This window comes from Gopherus flavomarginatus, chromosome 4, assembly GCF_025201925.1.
Source record: "Gopherus flavomarginatus isolate rGopFla2 chromosome 4, rGopFla2.mat.asm, whole genome shotgun sequence".
In the NCBI taxonomy this organism is placed as follows: domain Eukaryota; kingdom Metazoa; phylum Chordata; order Testudines; family Testudinidae; genus Gopherus; species Gopherus flavomarginatus.
The window spans coordinates 158,054,587-158,069,296 of NC_066620.1; the positions used below are offsets into that span (position 1 = coordinate 158,054,587).

Below are 14,710 nucleotides of genomic sequence, written 5' to 3' on the forward strand. Positions count from 1 at the left end.
CCCTGCTGTTCTGGCCTTGTGCCTCGGAGAAGATGACCATGGCGTTTGTGGGTACTCTGCCTTTTCTCTACTCCACACTCTCACAATGGAAACACACCAACACCCTCCTCCCTTCAGTAGCTTTTGTCTTCTCTTGTTTATTCTCTCTCCAAAAACCCACAACAATAACTTGTCCTCTCTCCATGTGAGTGTATGTGAGGAGGAAACAAATCTTTTGTGTGTGTGTAGCTGTTTAATTCTTGAATGAGGTCTGGAGAAGCCACAGGGAGCTATGGAATATCACTCTGGTGTGAGGATAGCTACAATATTATAAAGGGAAGGAGACGAGAAGTCCAGTTTTTTGACAAAAGTTACAAAGTTGTACTTAAAAATAATTTTAACAGGCCATGCTGTTAATTTTAGGCAGGCTGAAATTGTTCTGAAATGGTAAAGCAGTGGAGTCTTCCTTTCAATAAAATGGATTTCTCTATAGCTGGATTAAAAAACCACAGCTGGGTATTTGCAGTGAAATACATCCACAAATTCCGCAAGGATTGCTCATTTACAGTTCATTACAATTATAGGTCAGGTAAAATATTACAACATATTCATCTGTATTTCTCTCGTGATTTCTAGACAACAGTACCCGGAAGAAGAAATAATGTGATATTACAGCCACTGCATTCAGACACGCCATATAAAATTACTGTTGTGGCTGTGTATGATGATGGAGACGGTGGACAGCTGACAGGAAATGGACGAACTGGTAACTTAGCTTTAGCATTAAGTACTGTATTCTCATTTCTCCTCCTTATTAATTAATAGTTCTGCTGCAGTAGTGCCAGAGGCCCCCATCTGTGTGGGGGCCCTGTTGTACTAGGCACGATACAAACATATCCAAAGTCATAATTTCTTCTTCAGGGAGTTTACAGTTTACCTGTTATGCTGCTTTAAAAGGCAGTTGCTACTAATAACAATTCTAATGGTTATTCTTTCTTTTCAGTTGGGTTGCTTCCTCCTCAAAATATACATATTTCTGATGAATGGTATACACGATTCAGAGTTTCCTGGGATCCCTCACCATCTCCTGTTCTTGGGTACAAACTTGCATATAAACCTGTAGGTAAGAAAACCTGTCTCCTTTGAAGAGAACACTTTGAAAACAATGAGGAATGAGTTAAGATATTTGGGTGGAAATATCCTGTGTATCCTCATGAAAAATGAGCCCTTTGCTTCAAAGGTGTTTTCTTTATTTATTTTAATTTGTGGGTTTATTAACTTTAAAGTAGTAAAAAGTTTTTCTGTTAATTTCAGTGTTTCAAAAGAAAGACCATTAGAACACCAGATATATTGTCACACACATTGCAGCACATTTGATTTAATTACGTATTTGATATTTAATACAACATGCATCTCCTGTCCCAGGCCTGTTCTCTTCTCATTTACACCAGTTTTTGTATCTTTCATGGAGATGCTCATTATTTACACAAGTGTGTGAATAGAATCAGGCCTAGAGTTTGAATGAATGACTGTCCTTCAATGCTTTTATTTGACATGAGAATGAATCCACATTTGCATGCTTCTCTGGAAATTAAATTAAATTAAATACAAATTGCACTAGTAAAGCTACATTTATTTTATTAGCAGTCAGAATGTTTACTAAATTAATAGGTTTAAGAAATAACAAGTATGTTTGTTTTTTAAAAAGAAGGACCAAGTTTTGGGGCAGGTCTACACATAAAATGCTGCATCAGTGCAGCTGCACAGTGTAGCACTTCATTGAAGACACTACTATGCCTATAGGAGAGCTTCTCCCATTGGCATAGTTAATCCGCCTGTGTGAGAGGCAGTCGCTATGTTGATTGGAGAAGCCCAGCTTCTAGACCTCGTGCTGTGTACACCCGGGGCTAGGTTGATATAACTATGACACTCAGGGGTATGGATTATATAAAAGACCACTGATAGTGCCATAGCAGAATGCTCAGAATTGTGTGTCTTTTTCTGTGATTCCCTTTAACTCAAGGTTCTGCTGAGCCGCCAATGGAGGTGTTCGTTGGGGAAGTGACTTCATACACATTGCACAACCTGTCTCCTAGTACTATCTATGATGTGAATGTTTATGCCCAATACGATTCTGGACTCAGCGCACCCCTGATTGATCAAGGCACTACATGTAAGTCCAAACCACTTTTATTGTAGTCACATAGGATATAATTGTTGAAGTGATCTCATGTTGACTGAAAAGTCCATATTTAGGGCCTTGATCCTTAAGGTCTTCACACTCCACAATTATGGATGCTCAGACCTGTGAGAATCAGGCCCATAAATAAGATGAAGCTTAGAAACCCACATTATTTAAACACTGCTTTTACTAATGGCTTGCAATAGACAACCCTCTAGTTCCATTTCTTAAAATTTGTTTGGCTGTAGCTGGGTTTGAGCCTGCAAGGTGCTCAACACCTGCTGCACCCATTGGCTAGAATGTGTTCAGTAGATTGCAGGGTGCAGTCAGCACCATGCAGATTAAGGCCCCTCACTGCTTCTGAGTGCATCTCATGGTAATAGTGACTGACTACACATTCCATCAAAGCTGAACGTGCTCAGCGGAGGATTGGTTTGTTGCTGAACTCAGTTAATGAGCCATTTGAGATTTCAGCAAAAAAGGATGAGTTGTAAAATCCTGATTTTGTTAAATGGTCTCATTAAAAGCTCTTGGCACTGCCAGTAAATAAAATAAAATACAACGGGGCCTGAATCAGATGCACTTTCCTCATGCTAAATATCTTTATAAGTGATTCTGTTGATTTTAGTGGGACAGCCCATAGAATCAGATAGTACTTAGCATAATAAAGAGTATCAGAATTTGGGCTTTGGTAAATAACAGAGGTCAGATCTGTGGGACTAAACAGAAAGAACAGAGATGAATTGACTAGAACTATTTTTTTCCTCTGTGGACATTTTTAAAATAAAACCACATGCGGGCAAAATTTACTGCCATAGTGATATATGGGCCAGCACTACTAATGCCATTGTTCTTTCTGATCTGGTTAATTTGATATCTAATGTATTATATTTCCCAGATAATAAATTGAACACTTTCCCTTTTTGCAGTGTACTTGAATGTCACTGATCTAACAAGTTACAAGGTGGGATGGGATACCTTCTGTATCCGATGGTCACCTCACCGGTCAGCGTCTTCCTACAGATTAAAGCTAAACCCATCTGATGGTAAATCCTTTGATTCCTTGTGCATTCTGAGGGCAGATGTACGTGTCGGTTTTATGCCATGACTAACTAAGGATTGTAATGTGACAGGCTGAGGGCCCTGAGTTTGCGATAATTACAACTCCCGTGCCTCCCCCAGGAGGCAAGCTGTGTTGGTAAAACTCCCCAGGCTTGCATGCAGCCTGCCTTTCTAAGAAGATGCAGATTGGAAATTAATGCTGCTTCTATCCATGTTAACTCCTGCTAGGATTTCCCAATGGAAATCTGCTGCTCACCAGAGGTTATGAGTGCATACTATGGAGAGCAGCTGCTCTCTGCCTCTTCCCCTTCAAAGCGTGACAGCTCCCCAGCGGGCAGAGCACCCACCACACAGTGTTGCTGCACAGAGGCTTTCTTGGGCTGGGAAGAGCAAGCAGCAGAGGTGCCATTCATCCCATTTCAGCACCCTCCCTACCTGCACTTGCCCTTGTTTTGTTCTGCACACCTATGGAAAGGGAAGTACTGGACCCTACATCTTCCTTCCTTTGGGTTTGTTTTCACAGGATCCCGAGGACAAGAAATTACAGTACGTGGGACAGAAACCAGCCACTGTTTCACTGGCCTTTCACCAGACACCGAATACAATGCTACTGTCTTTGTTCAGACTCCGAACCTTGAGGGACCGCCCATCTCTCTGAAAGAGCGCACATGTAAGTCAGGGGCAATATGAACAGTAAGTGTGTGAATAGAATGGGATGGAAATAGTCCAGACTACAGATTTTACAATTGTCTTGTTTGTACAAGACATACAATACCGCAACTAAGGGGTCTATTTTGTTGTGTCTCCAAGTGTAAGTCAGTGGGAAACATCCTGAACTGGGGAACAGACAATAGCAATTATTTGGGGGAAATTCAAATGGAGTATTATCTTGCTCAGGTTAATCCCATTGGGCAGTAACCACAGTGTGAGAGATTTCTCAGTTTGTGTAAAAGTGGCAGAATCTGGTCCCTTGTCATAATTAAGGACTTGCTTTTGTAACAGCAGATTTTTCTTTGCTGATTAGGAATTACTTGCCTTGGTCACCAATAAAAGCATTGATAGTTCTTTCCTCAGTCAGACACAGGGTAATTCACATGCGTGGAGTCTTTTCTTGAGTAAAGTGTTACATTAAATAAAAGTTTTTAATTGTTTTACTTCAGTCATCAAACCTACCGAAGCACCAACTCAACCGCCTCCTCCTCCTCCACCTCCCACAATCCCACCAGCTCGGGATGGTAAGTGTGCGTTGTAGATTCGTGGTATATTTTGTCTTATTTGCTGTCCATCCAGACACTCAAAGGTTAGATTGAATTATATTTTTCCTAAATTGAAGTAAGTTCAAAAATATATGGGCCTAATGATCCTCTGGCCCACTTTGGACCTTTGCGGCAGCTCTGACACCATCACCTGCCTTATGTAGACAGGGGAATGATGCCTGGGCCTCATTCCCTTGATACTAGCTATTTGCCAGAGTGTTGCATTGGGCTCAGATAGCAACTGGGTCATGGTAGGAATGTGCATAGATTTGGGGGAATGGCCATGACTCTCAGTGTGCACTGTGGATTTGTGAGCTTTGCTTTTTAGCATATGAACCTATTTTTGTTGTAGATTGCCAAGAAAACTGGTGTTAAGTTGCAGTCTTCAGGGTTTTGTTTCATATGAACTTTTTGCACATATATGCCAAAATTTGACCTGAGATGTCCTTGAATGCATAGTGTGAAAACCTGCAAAACCCAGGAAATGCAAGAGATACACGCAAGAGAAACACTACTTTAATATTTAAGAGTAGTCTGCAGATTGAGAATGTGACTGAAGTTTGCTGAATGTTTGCTCATCTTTCTTTCTTTAAAATTATCAAAACAGTGCTGTTTAGTCCACAGTCCTAAATGAGGTGGGTGTTTTAGAGTTCATTGAGCTGTTTGTCTTTCAGTATGTAAAGGCGCCAAAGCAGACATTGTGTTCCTGACTGATGCTTCCTGGAGTATTGGTGATGATAATTTCAACAAAGTAGTGAAATTTGTTTTTAATACTGTTGGAGCCTTTGACTTAATCAACCCTGCTGGAATTCAGGTGAGTAATTTCCATTACATGCTTTTTGCAGGGAAATTAAACAAACAAACCAACAAACCTGAATTCTTAAAGTCTCCCCAACTTTTTCTATTGTATAGGATTTCTGCCAATTATTCTGGTACTATGTTGTGTGTATATATATGTGCTCTGTGCTATACAAACATAAAGGAAAACACAGTCCCTGTTTAAGAGTAGATACCCTGAAAGACAAAAGACAGAAGGCAAGCAGATGAAAGGGAATCAGCATACAAGCAGAGTGGTCAGGGTGCTCTGTGGCCAATGTAATGTTAGTTGCATGTTTTTGCTTCTTTGTGCATATAAAATATCCTCAGCTGCCCCTCTCCATAGTTGTTATGAATGGGCTAATTTTTGTGTCGCAGCAGAAGTGGGCATTGAGAAGGAGTGTGGTGATGAATGAGGGTAATGTCTTGGTGTGTCGGTTCAGAAAGGATGGTGCATGTGCAGTGGGCAGAAGAAAGCATGGAGACAATTGCAGGAGAGGTGGCAAAGAGGATTCACTGGATGAAATTGGATGCATCTTTAAAGAGAAAGCTATAAGGAATATTGGAGAGGCTGAAACATCTTGTCTTTGTCCTGGGTTTCTCCATGTGTCCCTGCCAGACTCCTGAGGAGCCTTTAATTATGTCTTATGGTAATCTTCCCATGGTCAAGACCCTACATCATGACTGTTTTCCTTCTAGATAAGGGGAACTGGATAGGAGCTCTGTCTCGCTCTCATAAGCATTGCTCTTTGATTAGCTAGAGGTGAATGGCATGAGTAAGAATGTCTCTGGAGCTTTGCCATCACCGCTTTGTGCAAGACCATCTTCCCATGTAGGAAGGAAGAGAGTGATTTTCCTTGGAAGAATGTTTTATTTCTGTTTTTCTGAAATGCAGCACCCAGTTATCTTGCTCATGAACAATTCTCTCCTTCCTCATTCATGCCTTTAGGTCATTGGTTCCCCCTATTTCATTCTGCAGACATACTTCTAGAAAGAAAAATCTCCTCCAGTATCTCCATCCTGCCTAGCTCTAACCTCACACTGCTTGGTTTTCAAACATTTTTTCTTCTTTGGCCCAACAGGAGAGTTGCTGCAAATTAGCTATTGGAGGAGAATAGCTGTGAACTTCCTGGGCTTATTAGGGAAAGACTTAAAGCTCCTTTCCTCTTTTGTCCTGGGCTAGTTACACACATTCTTAGTTCTTCATTTTAGACATTTATGAGGATTAAAAAAGATAAACTTATTTCAGTAAGTGTGAATACTTAGACATCTGCTCAAGACCACCTTAGTAAGGCATGTTAATAATAGAAATGCGACAGTCTAGAAGAAAGGACAGTAGCAAAATACGGACCCTGGACTTCAGAAAAGCAGACTTTGACTCTCTTAGGGAACTGATTGGCAGGATCCCCTGGGAAGCTAATATGAGGGGGCAAGGAGTCCAGGAGAGCTGCCTGTATTTTAAAGAAGCCTTACTGAGGGAGCAGGAACAAACCATCCCGATGTGCAGAAAGAATAGCAAATATGGCAGGCGACCAGCTTGGCTTAACAGTGAAATCTTTGGTGAGCTAAAACTCAAAAAGAAAGCTTATAAAAAGTGGAAATTTGTACAGATGGCTAGGGAGGAGTATAAAAATATTGCTAGAGCATGCAGGAGTGTAATCAGGAAGGCCAAAGTACAATTGGAGTTGCAGATAGCAAGGGATGTGAAGAGTAACAAGAAGGGTTTCTGTGCGTATGTTAGCAACAAGAAGAAGGTCAGGGAAACTCTGGGATACTTACTGATTAGGCAACCTAATGACAGATGATGTGGAAAAACCTGAAGTACTCAATGCTTTTTTCCCCTCAGTCTTCACAGACAAGATCAGCTCCCAGACTGCTGCACTGGGCAACACAGTATGGGGAGGAGATGAGCAGCCCTCAGTGGTGAAAGAACAGGTTAAGGACTATTTAGGAAAGCTGGACATGCACAAATCCATGGGTCCAGATCTAATGCATCCGAGGGTGCGGAGGGAGTTGGCTGATGTGATTGCAGAGCCATTGGCCATTATATTTGAAAATTCGTGGCAATCAGGGGAGGTCCCAGACAAGTGGAAAAAGGCAAATATAGTGCTCATATTTAAAAAAAAGGAAGAAAGAGAATGTGGGTAACTTCAGACGGGTCAGCCTCACTTCAGTCCCCGTCAAAATCATGGAGCAGGTACTCAAGGCATCCATTTTGAAGCACTTGGAGAGGAGGAAGGTGATCAGGAACAGTCCACATGGATTCACGAAGGGCAAGTCATGCCTGACCAACCTGATTGCCTTTTATAATGGGATAACTGGCTCTGTGGATATGGGAAAAGTGGTGGATGTGATATATCTTGACTTTAGCAAAGCTTTTGATATGGTCTCCCATAGTATTCTTGCCAGCATGTTAAAAAAGTATGGATTGGATGAATGCACTATAATATAGATAGAAGCTGGCTAGATTGTTGGACTCAGCAGGTAGTGAGCAATGGCTCGATGTCTAGTTGGCAGCTGGTATCAAGCGGAGTGCCCCAGGGGTCAGTTCTGGGGCTGGTTTTGTTCAACATCTTTATTAATGATCTGGATGATGGGATGGATTGCACCCTCAGTAAGTTCACAGATGACACTACGATGAGGGGAGAGGGATACACTGGAGGGTAAGGATAGGATCCAGAGTGAACTAGACAAATTGGAGGATTGGGCCAAAAGAAAACCGATCAGGTTCAACAAGGACAAGTGCACATAGAAAGGAAGAATTCCATGCATTGCTACAGGCTGGGGACTGACTGGTTATGCAGCAGTTCTGCAGAAAAGGACCTGAGGATTACAGTGTATGAGAAGAAGGAAATGAATCAGCAGTTTGCTCTCGTTGCCAAGATAGCCAACGGCATATTGGACTGTATTAGTAGGAGCATTGCCAGCAGATCGAGGGAAGTGATTATTCCCCTCTATTCCACTCTGGTGAGGCCACACCTGGAGTATTCCATCCAGTTTTGGTCCCCCCCCCGCTACAGAAGAGGTGTGGACAAATTGGAGATAATCCAGCGCAGGGCAACTAAAATGATTAGGGGGCTGGGGCACATGACTTACAAAGAGAGGCTGAGGGAACTGGACTTATTTAGTCTGCAGAAGAGAAGAGTGAGGGAGGATTTGATAGCAGTCTTCAACTACCTTCCAAAGAAGATGGAGCTAGTCTGTTCTCAGCGGTGGCAGATGACAGAATAAGGAGCAATGGTCTCAAGTTACAGTTGGGGAGGTCTAGGTTGGATATTAGGAAACACTATTTCACTAGGAAGGTGGTGAAGCCATTGGAATGGGTTACCTAGGGAGGTGGTGGAATCTCCATCCTTAGTGGCTTTTAAGGCCCGGCTTGACAAAGTCTTGGTGGGGATGATTTAGTTGGTGTTGGTCCTGCTTTGAGCAGGGGGTTGGACTAGATGACCTCCTGAGATCTCTTCCAACCCTAATCTTCTATGACTGCAAGGAAATGCAAAATGAAATATACATAATATACATAGGCAGAACATTCACTCTGGGTTTACATGGATATATACAAATATACAAGATGAGTTAACGTTCCAGTTCAGGAAGTATATTATACTGTATGTATCAAATGACTTAAATTCTGGCACATTCCCTATTAATTGCTATGTCATGAGCTTCTTGCATTTTTTTGTAATCTTTAACAGCTTTTATAAGTGCTGTATTCCCAAGCTGAACTAGAGAATCAGCACTAAATATGGTGCCACCATAGTTCTAACAAGTATTTTCTAGTGAATGCATTAACTAATAACTTGACCATTGTTATATCTATATTTACATATAACTTCAGTCATGGGTTTCCTGTTTCAGTGGTGACTGACAACATAATTCACTTTAGTGGAGAGATCACTTGAAGCCACACAGGTCAAAGGCTGAACGCTGTGCTGCATTTCATTTCAGGTTTCCTTTGTGCAGTACAGCGATGATGCAAAGTCTGAATTTAAACTGAATACATATGATGATAAGGCCCAGGCTCTAGGAGCACTTCAGAATATTCGGTACAAAGGAGGAAATACAAGAACAGGTGCGTCTGATGAATAACGATGTATTCCTTCCCAGTAGTCCATTTTTTGAAAACCTATTCATTATCTTAATCCTCTGTAGTTTAAGGCCAGGCCTTTATGTTCTACTCGTATTAGTTATATTAGTTCTTCAAAGCAAATATTTTCAGTGGCAAATGTGGTGTGAGTCCTCATTCTTTGTGCAATTTGCAGGCAAAGCCCTTACATTTATCAATGAAAAAGTCTTGACTTGGGAAAGTGGCATGAGGAGAGGTGTGCCCAAGGTACTTGTTGTTGTCACAGACGGTCGGTCACAGGATGAAGTTAAGAAAGCTGCTGCAATTATACAGCACTCTGGTAAGCAACCTGTAAAACGAAGTTGAGTCTGACATTCATTTTACTAAGGAGTTTAAGTCATGCAATTTAACATATGGGTGTATAACAGTATCAGGTATTGTTGGTCCTTTATTCATCCTAAATAGGTAGTGGTTCCTGAGAGAGACATTTGAATTACAATATATGATTTGAAATGGCTCAGACTATTTTAAGAATGTTAAGATTGACTGGACCTAATTCTAGCCTCTTCTTTCTCTGTGGACAGAGCAGCCTTAAACAGTTCGCTGGGAATTCCCCTTACATAGTTACAGAACTTGTCCTATATCACTCCTGGCCCTTATTCAGAGGGCGGAGACATTATTAAGTGCCCTTCAGTCCAGTGATCCCAATCTGCTGGAATGGTCCTTAGAGCATTTTTAATGCTGGCACAAGTTAGAGCAGCCCTTCATTTACTCTACCTTGAGCAGGGGTCTGACCAGGCCCCTGGCTCTCTCACCCCGGTTTTGAGGAGGAGGTGGCCAGCTATAGTCCCTCTTTAGATGGACCAAGTGTAATTTACTGTAGCTGAGGCTCTAGTTCTCCAATTCTGCATTTTTAGTGCATATTTTTATATACAGTATAAGCAGCCTGGTGATTAATTTCCTATAGAAGCATTTGTTGTGTTTCCTTACCTTAGCTCTGTTTCTTTGTGTCTGTTGATTAAGACTCAGATTGCTTTGTTACCTTGGAATTCTGTATTTGTCCTCCTTGGGTTTCATATTAGCTATTAAAAATTGTTAAATTGGCCAAATTCAGCCCAAGTATAAGCAAGCATGCTAAAATCATAGTTACAGGGCTGATTGTAGCTCTCAACTTGTGTTTATATCGTACCTGTTTTGATTGCTAATACTTACTGAAAACAAGAACAACAACAAACAACCGAAGGCTTAAGAAAGCTTAAAGTGCATAATAAAGGCAGTTATATCATATTTGTTGAGCAATACATGTGACTGCTGCCATCAGTGTTTGGGCTGAAGCCAGCATTTGAAATGGTACTTCTTGGGAGAATCACTTTTGCATTCTAAACTGTTTGGTGGAAAGTCCGTTTCCTTCTGCCTCATCTTTTCCTCAGTCTTCAGGTGTATCAGGGAGGTGACAAAGAAAGTGGTAGAGGGGATTTATTGATAGGATGAAGTGGTGAGAGAAGGAGGAGGAGGAAATGGGAGAGAGATATAGGCAGAGACAAAATTATGCAAAGTCCAGAAGCTGAAGAAGATAAGCTAACATTGATGTTCAAGGCAAGAAGATGCCATTAGAAGGATTTGAAGAGGAGAATGACATGGTTTAAGACTCAGATGATGAAGATGACTTTAGCCAGGGTGATTTGGATGGACCACGGGAATGAGATGGAAATCAAGAAGCACAGAAATTAGGAGACTTCAACAGTCAATGTAACCAAAGTACGGATAATGATTTTAGACATAGGGACAGAAAGGAAGAGTCAGATTTATGAAATGTTGTAGAACCGATAGGATTCGGTGGCAGCCTGTATGTTTTGTGAAAGAGTAAGGAGGCTCTCATAGCAAGTTTGTGAGCTTGGATGATGGAGAAGATGATGATATTGTCCAATGGCATTGGAAGAAGGGGAGCGAGTTTTGGAAAATACATGAGGGGCTCATCATAAGCCTTGTTGAGTTTAATTAGGTGATATGATCTCCAGAGTATATATCAGAAATATAGTCAGATGGAAGACTGATGAACAGGAGAGGTCAGGGATAGAGAAGATTTGTGAACTGTTGGCATGGAGATGACAGTTGAAGCTTGGTGAGTGGATGATTTATCCAGGGATAAGCTATAAGAAAAACAGGAGAAGACCAAATAGCAGAGTCTTGAGGGTTGCCAAAAGTGTGGAAGAGGAGAGGAAGAAGAGAACTGGAAGGAGCAACCTGACAGGCAGGAGAGGAATCCAGGATGAGAGAGTGATCAACAGTGCCTAAAGTGGAAGAGTATTTTTTTAATCATCCTTTTTATTGAAGAGCAGAGCCTAACTATTTTTGATTAGTTTGTCTTGGGAGTAACCCAGAACTGTTATGCTCTTCATTTCTCCTCAAATGCCTTCCTGTAATGTTTCAATGATCCCTCTCATAAGATAATATTGTACATTAGAAAACAGTTTCATTTTCAGCTTCCGGGGGTTTATATAGTGGTGGTTTAATACCAGAAAATTCAAGGTTTCTATTCAGTGTCTTCATTGGCATGAGTTTCTTCACCCTATTCTTGCAAAAGGAAATGTTCAGAATAGTATACGTTCCTCTGCTTGGTTCAGGGAGATTGGCTGGGCACTTCTGATCTAAATTGTATACTTAGGTTTAGTATGTCTCTTCCTTGGGTGTTCAGTCATCTAACTCATAGATTCATCTATTTCAGCCATTTTTTTAGCAGCAAGAAGACCTCATAAAAAGACTCCTTCTGCCTATTTCAAACCGTTTAGTGCAGCTGAATGATTCCATAACAGAATTTCCCTTCCCTGCAGTACATGAGCCCTTTGCGCCACATTTTTGCCGTTGGTTTTAAATTATTGCTTCTTCTGTTTCGTCAAGGTAATGGAGAAAGAGTTTCTCCATTTGACATCCCTTGGTCAAAAGCATATTGAATACTCTTCTCCATTGGGTTTTACTTTATTCTCTATTTTATCCAGAAAGTGCAAAGGGACTGGGTTCAACCAAAAGCATATTCTACTTGCATTATTTGGTTCTTGTGTTTTTTAACAGAGAATACAGTATCTCTACATGATTGGGATTTGATATTGAGTTACTGAGCCAATGATAATGTATAAGCATGTATATTCATTGCATTTTCATATAACAAACATTATTTTTGCAGGTTTCAGCATCTTTGTTGTTGGTGTAGCTGATGTGGATTACCATGAGCTGTCAAAGATTGCCAGCAAACCCAGTGAACGTCATGTATTTATTGTTGATGATTTTGATGCCTTTGAAAAGATTGAGGAGAACCTCCTCACTTTTATTTGTGAGACAGCTACCTCAAGTAAGTAAGAGACAATGTTTCTCTCACAAGCTAGTAAATTTGACTATGTACTGCTACAACTCTCATGTCAAGGTTTTCCCATTTACACCTTTTTAAAGACATATTAATATATATTTCCAGTGAGCAAATGCATGTTTCTTATTTAAGTGGTTATTATATTTTTATCTTATCTCCCACCCTGAGGTGATACTCTATTAAAAATGAATAAACAGTAAGTGACAATTATTTTTCTTTGAAGAGCTAGTAGAATGGTAGCTAAAATGGACTTCTGGATGTGACAGATTTCCTCTTTACCACTGTTTTTTGGCTGCATTGGGGATGTAGCTAACCCATGTCTAATATTACTTTTATAAAGATCTAAAATAAAATCCATCTGTTTTCAAATCTGGAGTCCTTCTATGGCAAAAAGAATAAAAAAAAGGGAAATATTTGTACATTTGTATCATCTGCAACTATGTGTTCCCATATTGCCTCCTCCACATACGACTAAGAAGCCATATAAATCTGCAGTTTTTCCTTGTGAATCTGAGGCATAATATGCAGTCTGACTCATGCATAAAAGATCCATGGAAAGATTGTGTCATTTTGCCCATTTCTTTTTATGAATTGGGCTCTTAAAATAAAATATACTTGAAGCTCATCTGTTTGCTATTCCTTATATTCCAGCATGGTAGAAATAGTACATTAAAAAGCCTCATAAATAAGGATTTGAACATTTCACCAACATACTTGGAAATCTACTGCTTGATCTTGAGCAGAATAAAGCTTAAGATCACAAACAGATGATAATTATTGTAGTGGCAGATGTTGGCTGGTAATTAACAATAGTTCAAACTTACGGGAATAAAATCTTTTGAAAATATTTGTATTTCATGATTCCATTTGAATTTTTTAAAATAACACAGTTTTCATCTGTTTCAGCTTGCCCTCTCATTTACTTGGAGGGATACACTTCACCTGGTAAGAATCATATACAAACATCCTAGCACAGGATAATTCTGAAGGTTTTTTTTTTCATTTATCATGATTTCTCCAAATTGTGTTTCTCTCCCCTCCCCCCAAAAAAGGTTTCAAGATGTTGGAATCATACAACTTAACAGAGAAGCATTTTGCCTCTGTACAAGGAGTATCACTGGAATCAGGATCCTTCCCTAGCCATGTGGCATACAGACTCCATAGAAATGCTTTCATCAGTCAGCCTGCATCGTAAGTTATCTGTGAAACCTGTTTTCCTGGAACACTGTATATAGGGGGGGAAGTGAGGAAGGATAATAGAATTTATAGATAATGGTATTAATACCTGCTGGAGGATGAGTTTTATTTTGTTTTTGTTTTTACTGAAGTCCAAGAAATACACTCCAAAGAATGTGCGACCATTGCTCTGATTAAACGTTATTCAGTTCCTTCATTAGTGGTCTTTATATTGGTAATTCCAGCTTCATGATGATGATCATGATTTGTATTACTGTAGTGCCTAAGAGTCCCAGTCATGGACCAGGACCCCATTCTGCTAGGCATTGTATAAACACAGAACAAAGAGACAGTCCCTGTTCATTTCTCAAGAGGATGCCTCATATAACCAGGCCTACTTTAGTTAATTAATTTAATTCACATTACAGGCCCTACACAATAAAAAAAATGCCCTCTGTGGCTACTTGTACAAAGAAACCACTTAGCCAAAGAGACTGTTTTTGATTCTGAAGGATAAGTGCCATTTGTTTAGCAGTTGTAACAGGCAGCACATTTCTGCCTGTGGTCACAATGCCCCAGGTATGTGACACCACCCAGCCCAGTCACCATATTGGACAAATGGAGAATTTTTCAAGGAGCTATGTCCTGAAGCAAGTCTTCCCTAGCTGACCACTCTGTTCTAGAGCTCAGCTAGGGAGATACTGAGAGGGGTTATGTGGGACCCTCACAAAAAACAGAGCTAGCTAGAATAAGAGGAATCATAGAATCATAGAAGATTAGGGTTGGAAGGGACATCAGAAGGTCATCTAGTC

At 40.4% G+C, this 14,710-nt stretch overlaps 1 protein-coding gene across 1 annotated transcript in view; it reads left to right on the forward strand.

Moving 5' to 3' along the window:
* Nucleotides 1-14,710, forward strand: part of COL12A1 (collagen type XII alpha 1 chain) — a 138,649-nt gene that overhangs the window by 88,185 nt on the left and 35,754 nt on the right. The window contains 12 exon segments of the mRNA XM_050950508.1: nt 616-745; nt 983-1,102; nt 2,003-2,152; nt 3,091-3,207; nt 3,747-3,893; nt 4,384-4,458; nt 5,154-5,293; nt 9,244-9,367; nt 9,558-9,701; nt 12,543-12,707; nt 13,629-13,667; nt 13,775-13,913. Of these exon segments, the coding sequence (XP_050806465.1) occupies nt 616-745; nt 983-1,102; nt 2,003-2,152; nt 3,091-3,207; nt 3,747-3,893; nt 4,384-4,458; nt 5,154-5,293; nt 9,244-9,367; nt 9,558-9,701; nt 12,543-12,707; nt 13,629-13,667; nt 13,775-13,913 (1,490 nt within the window).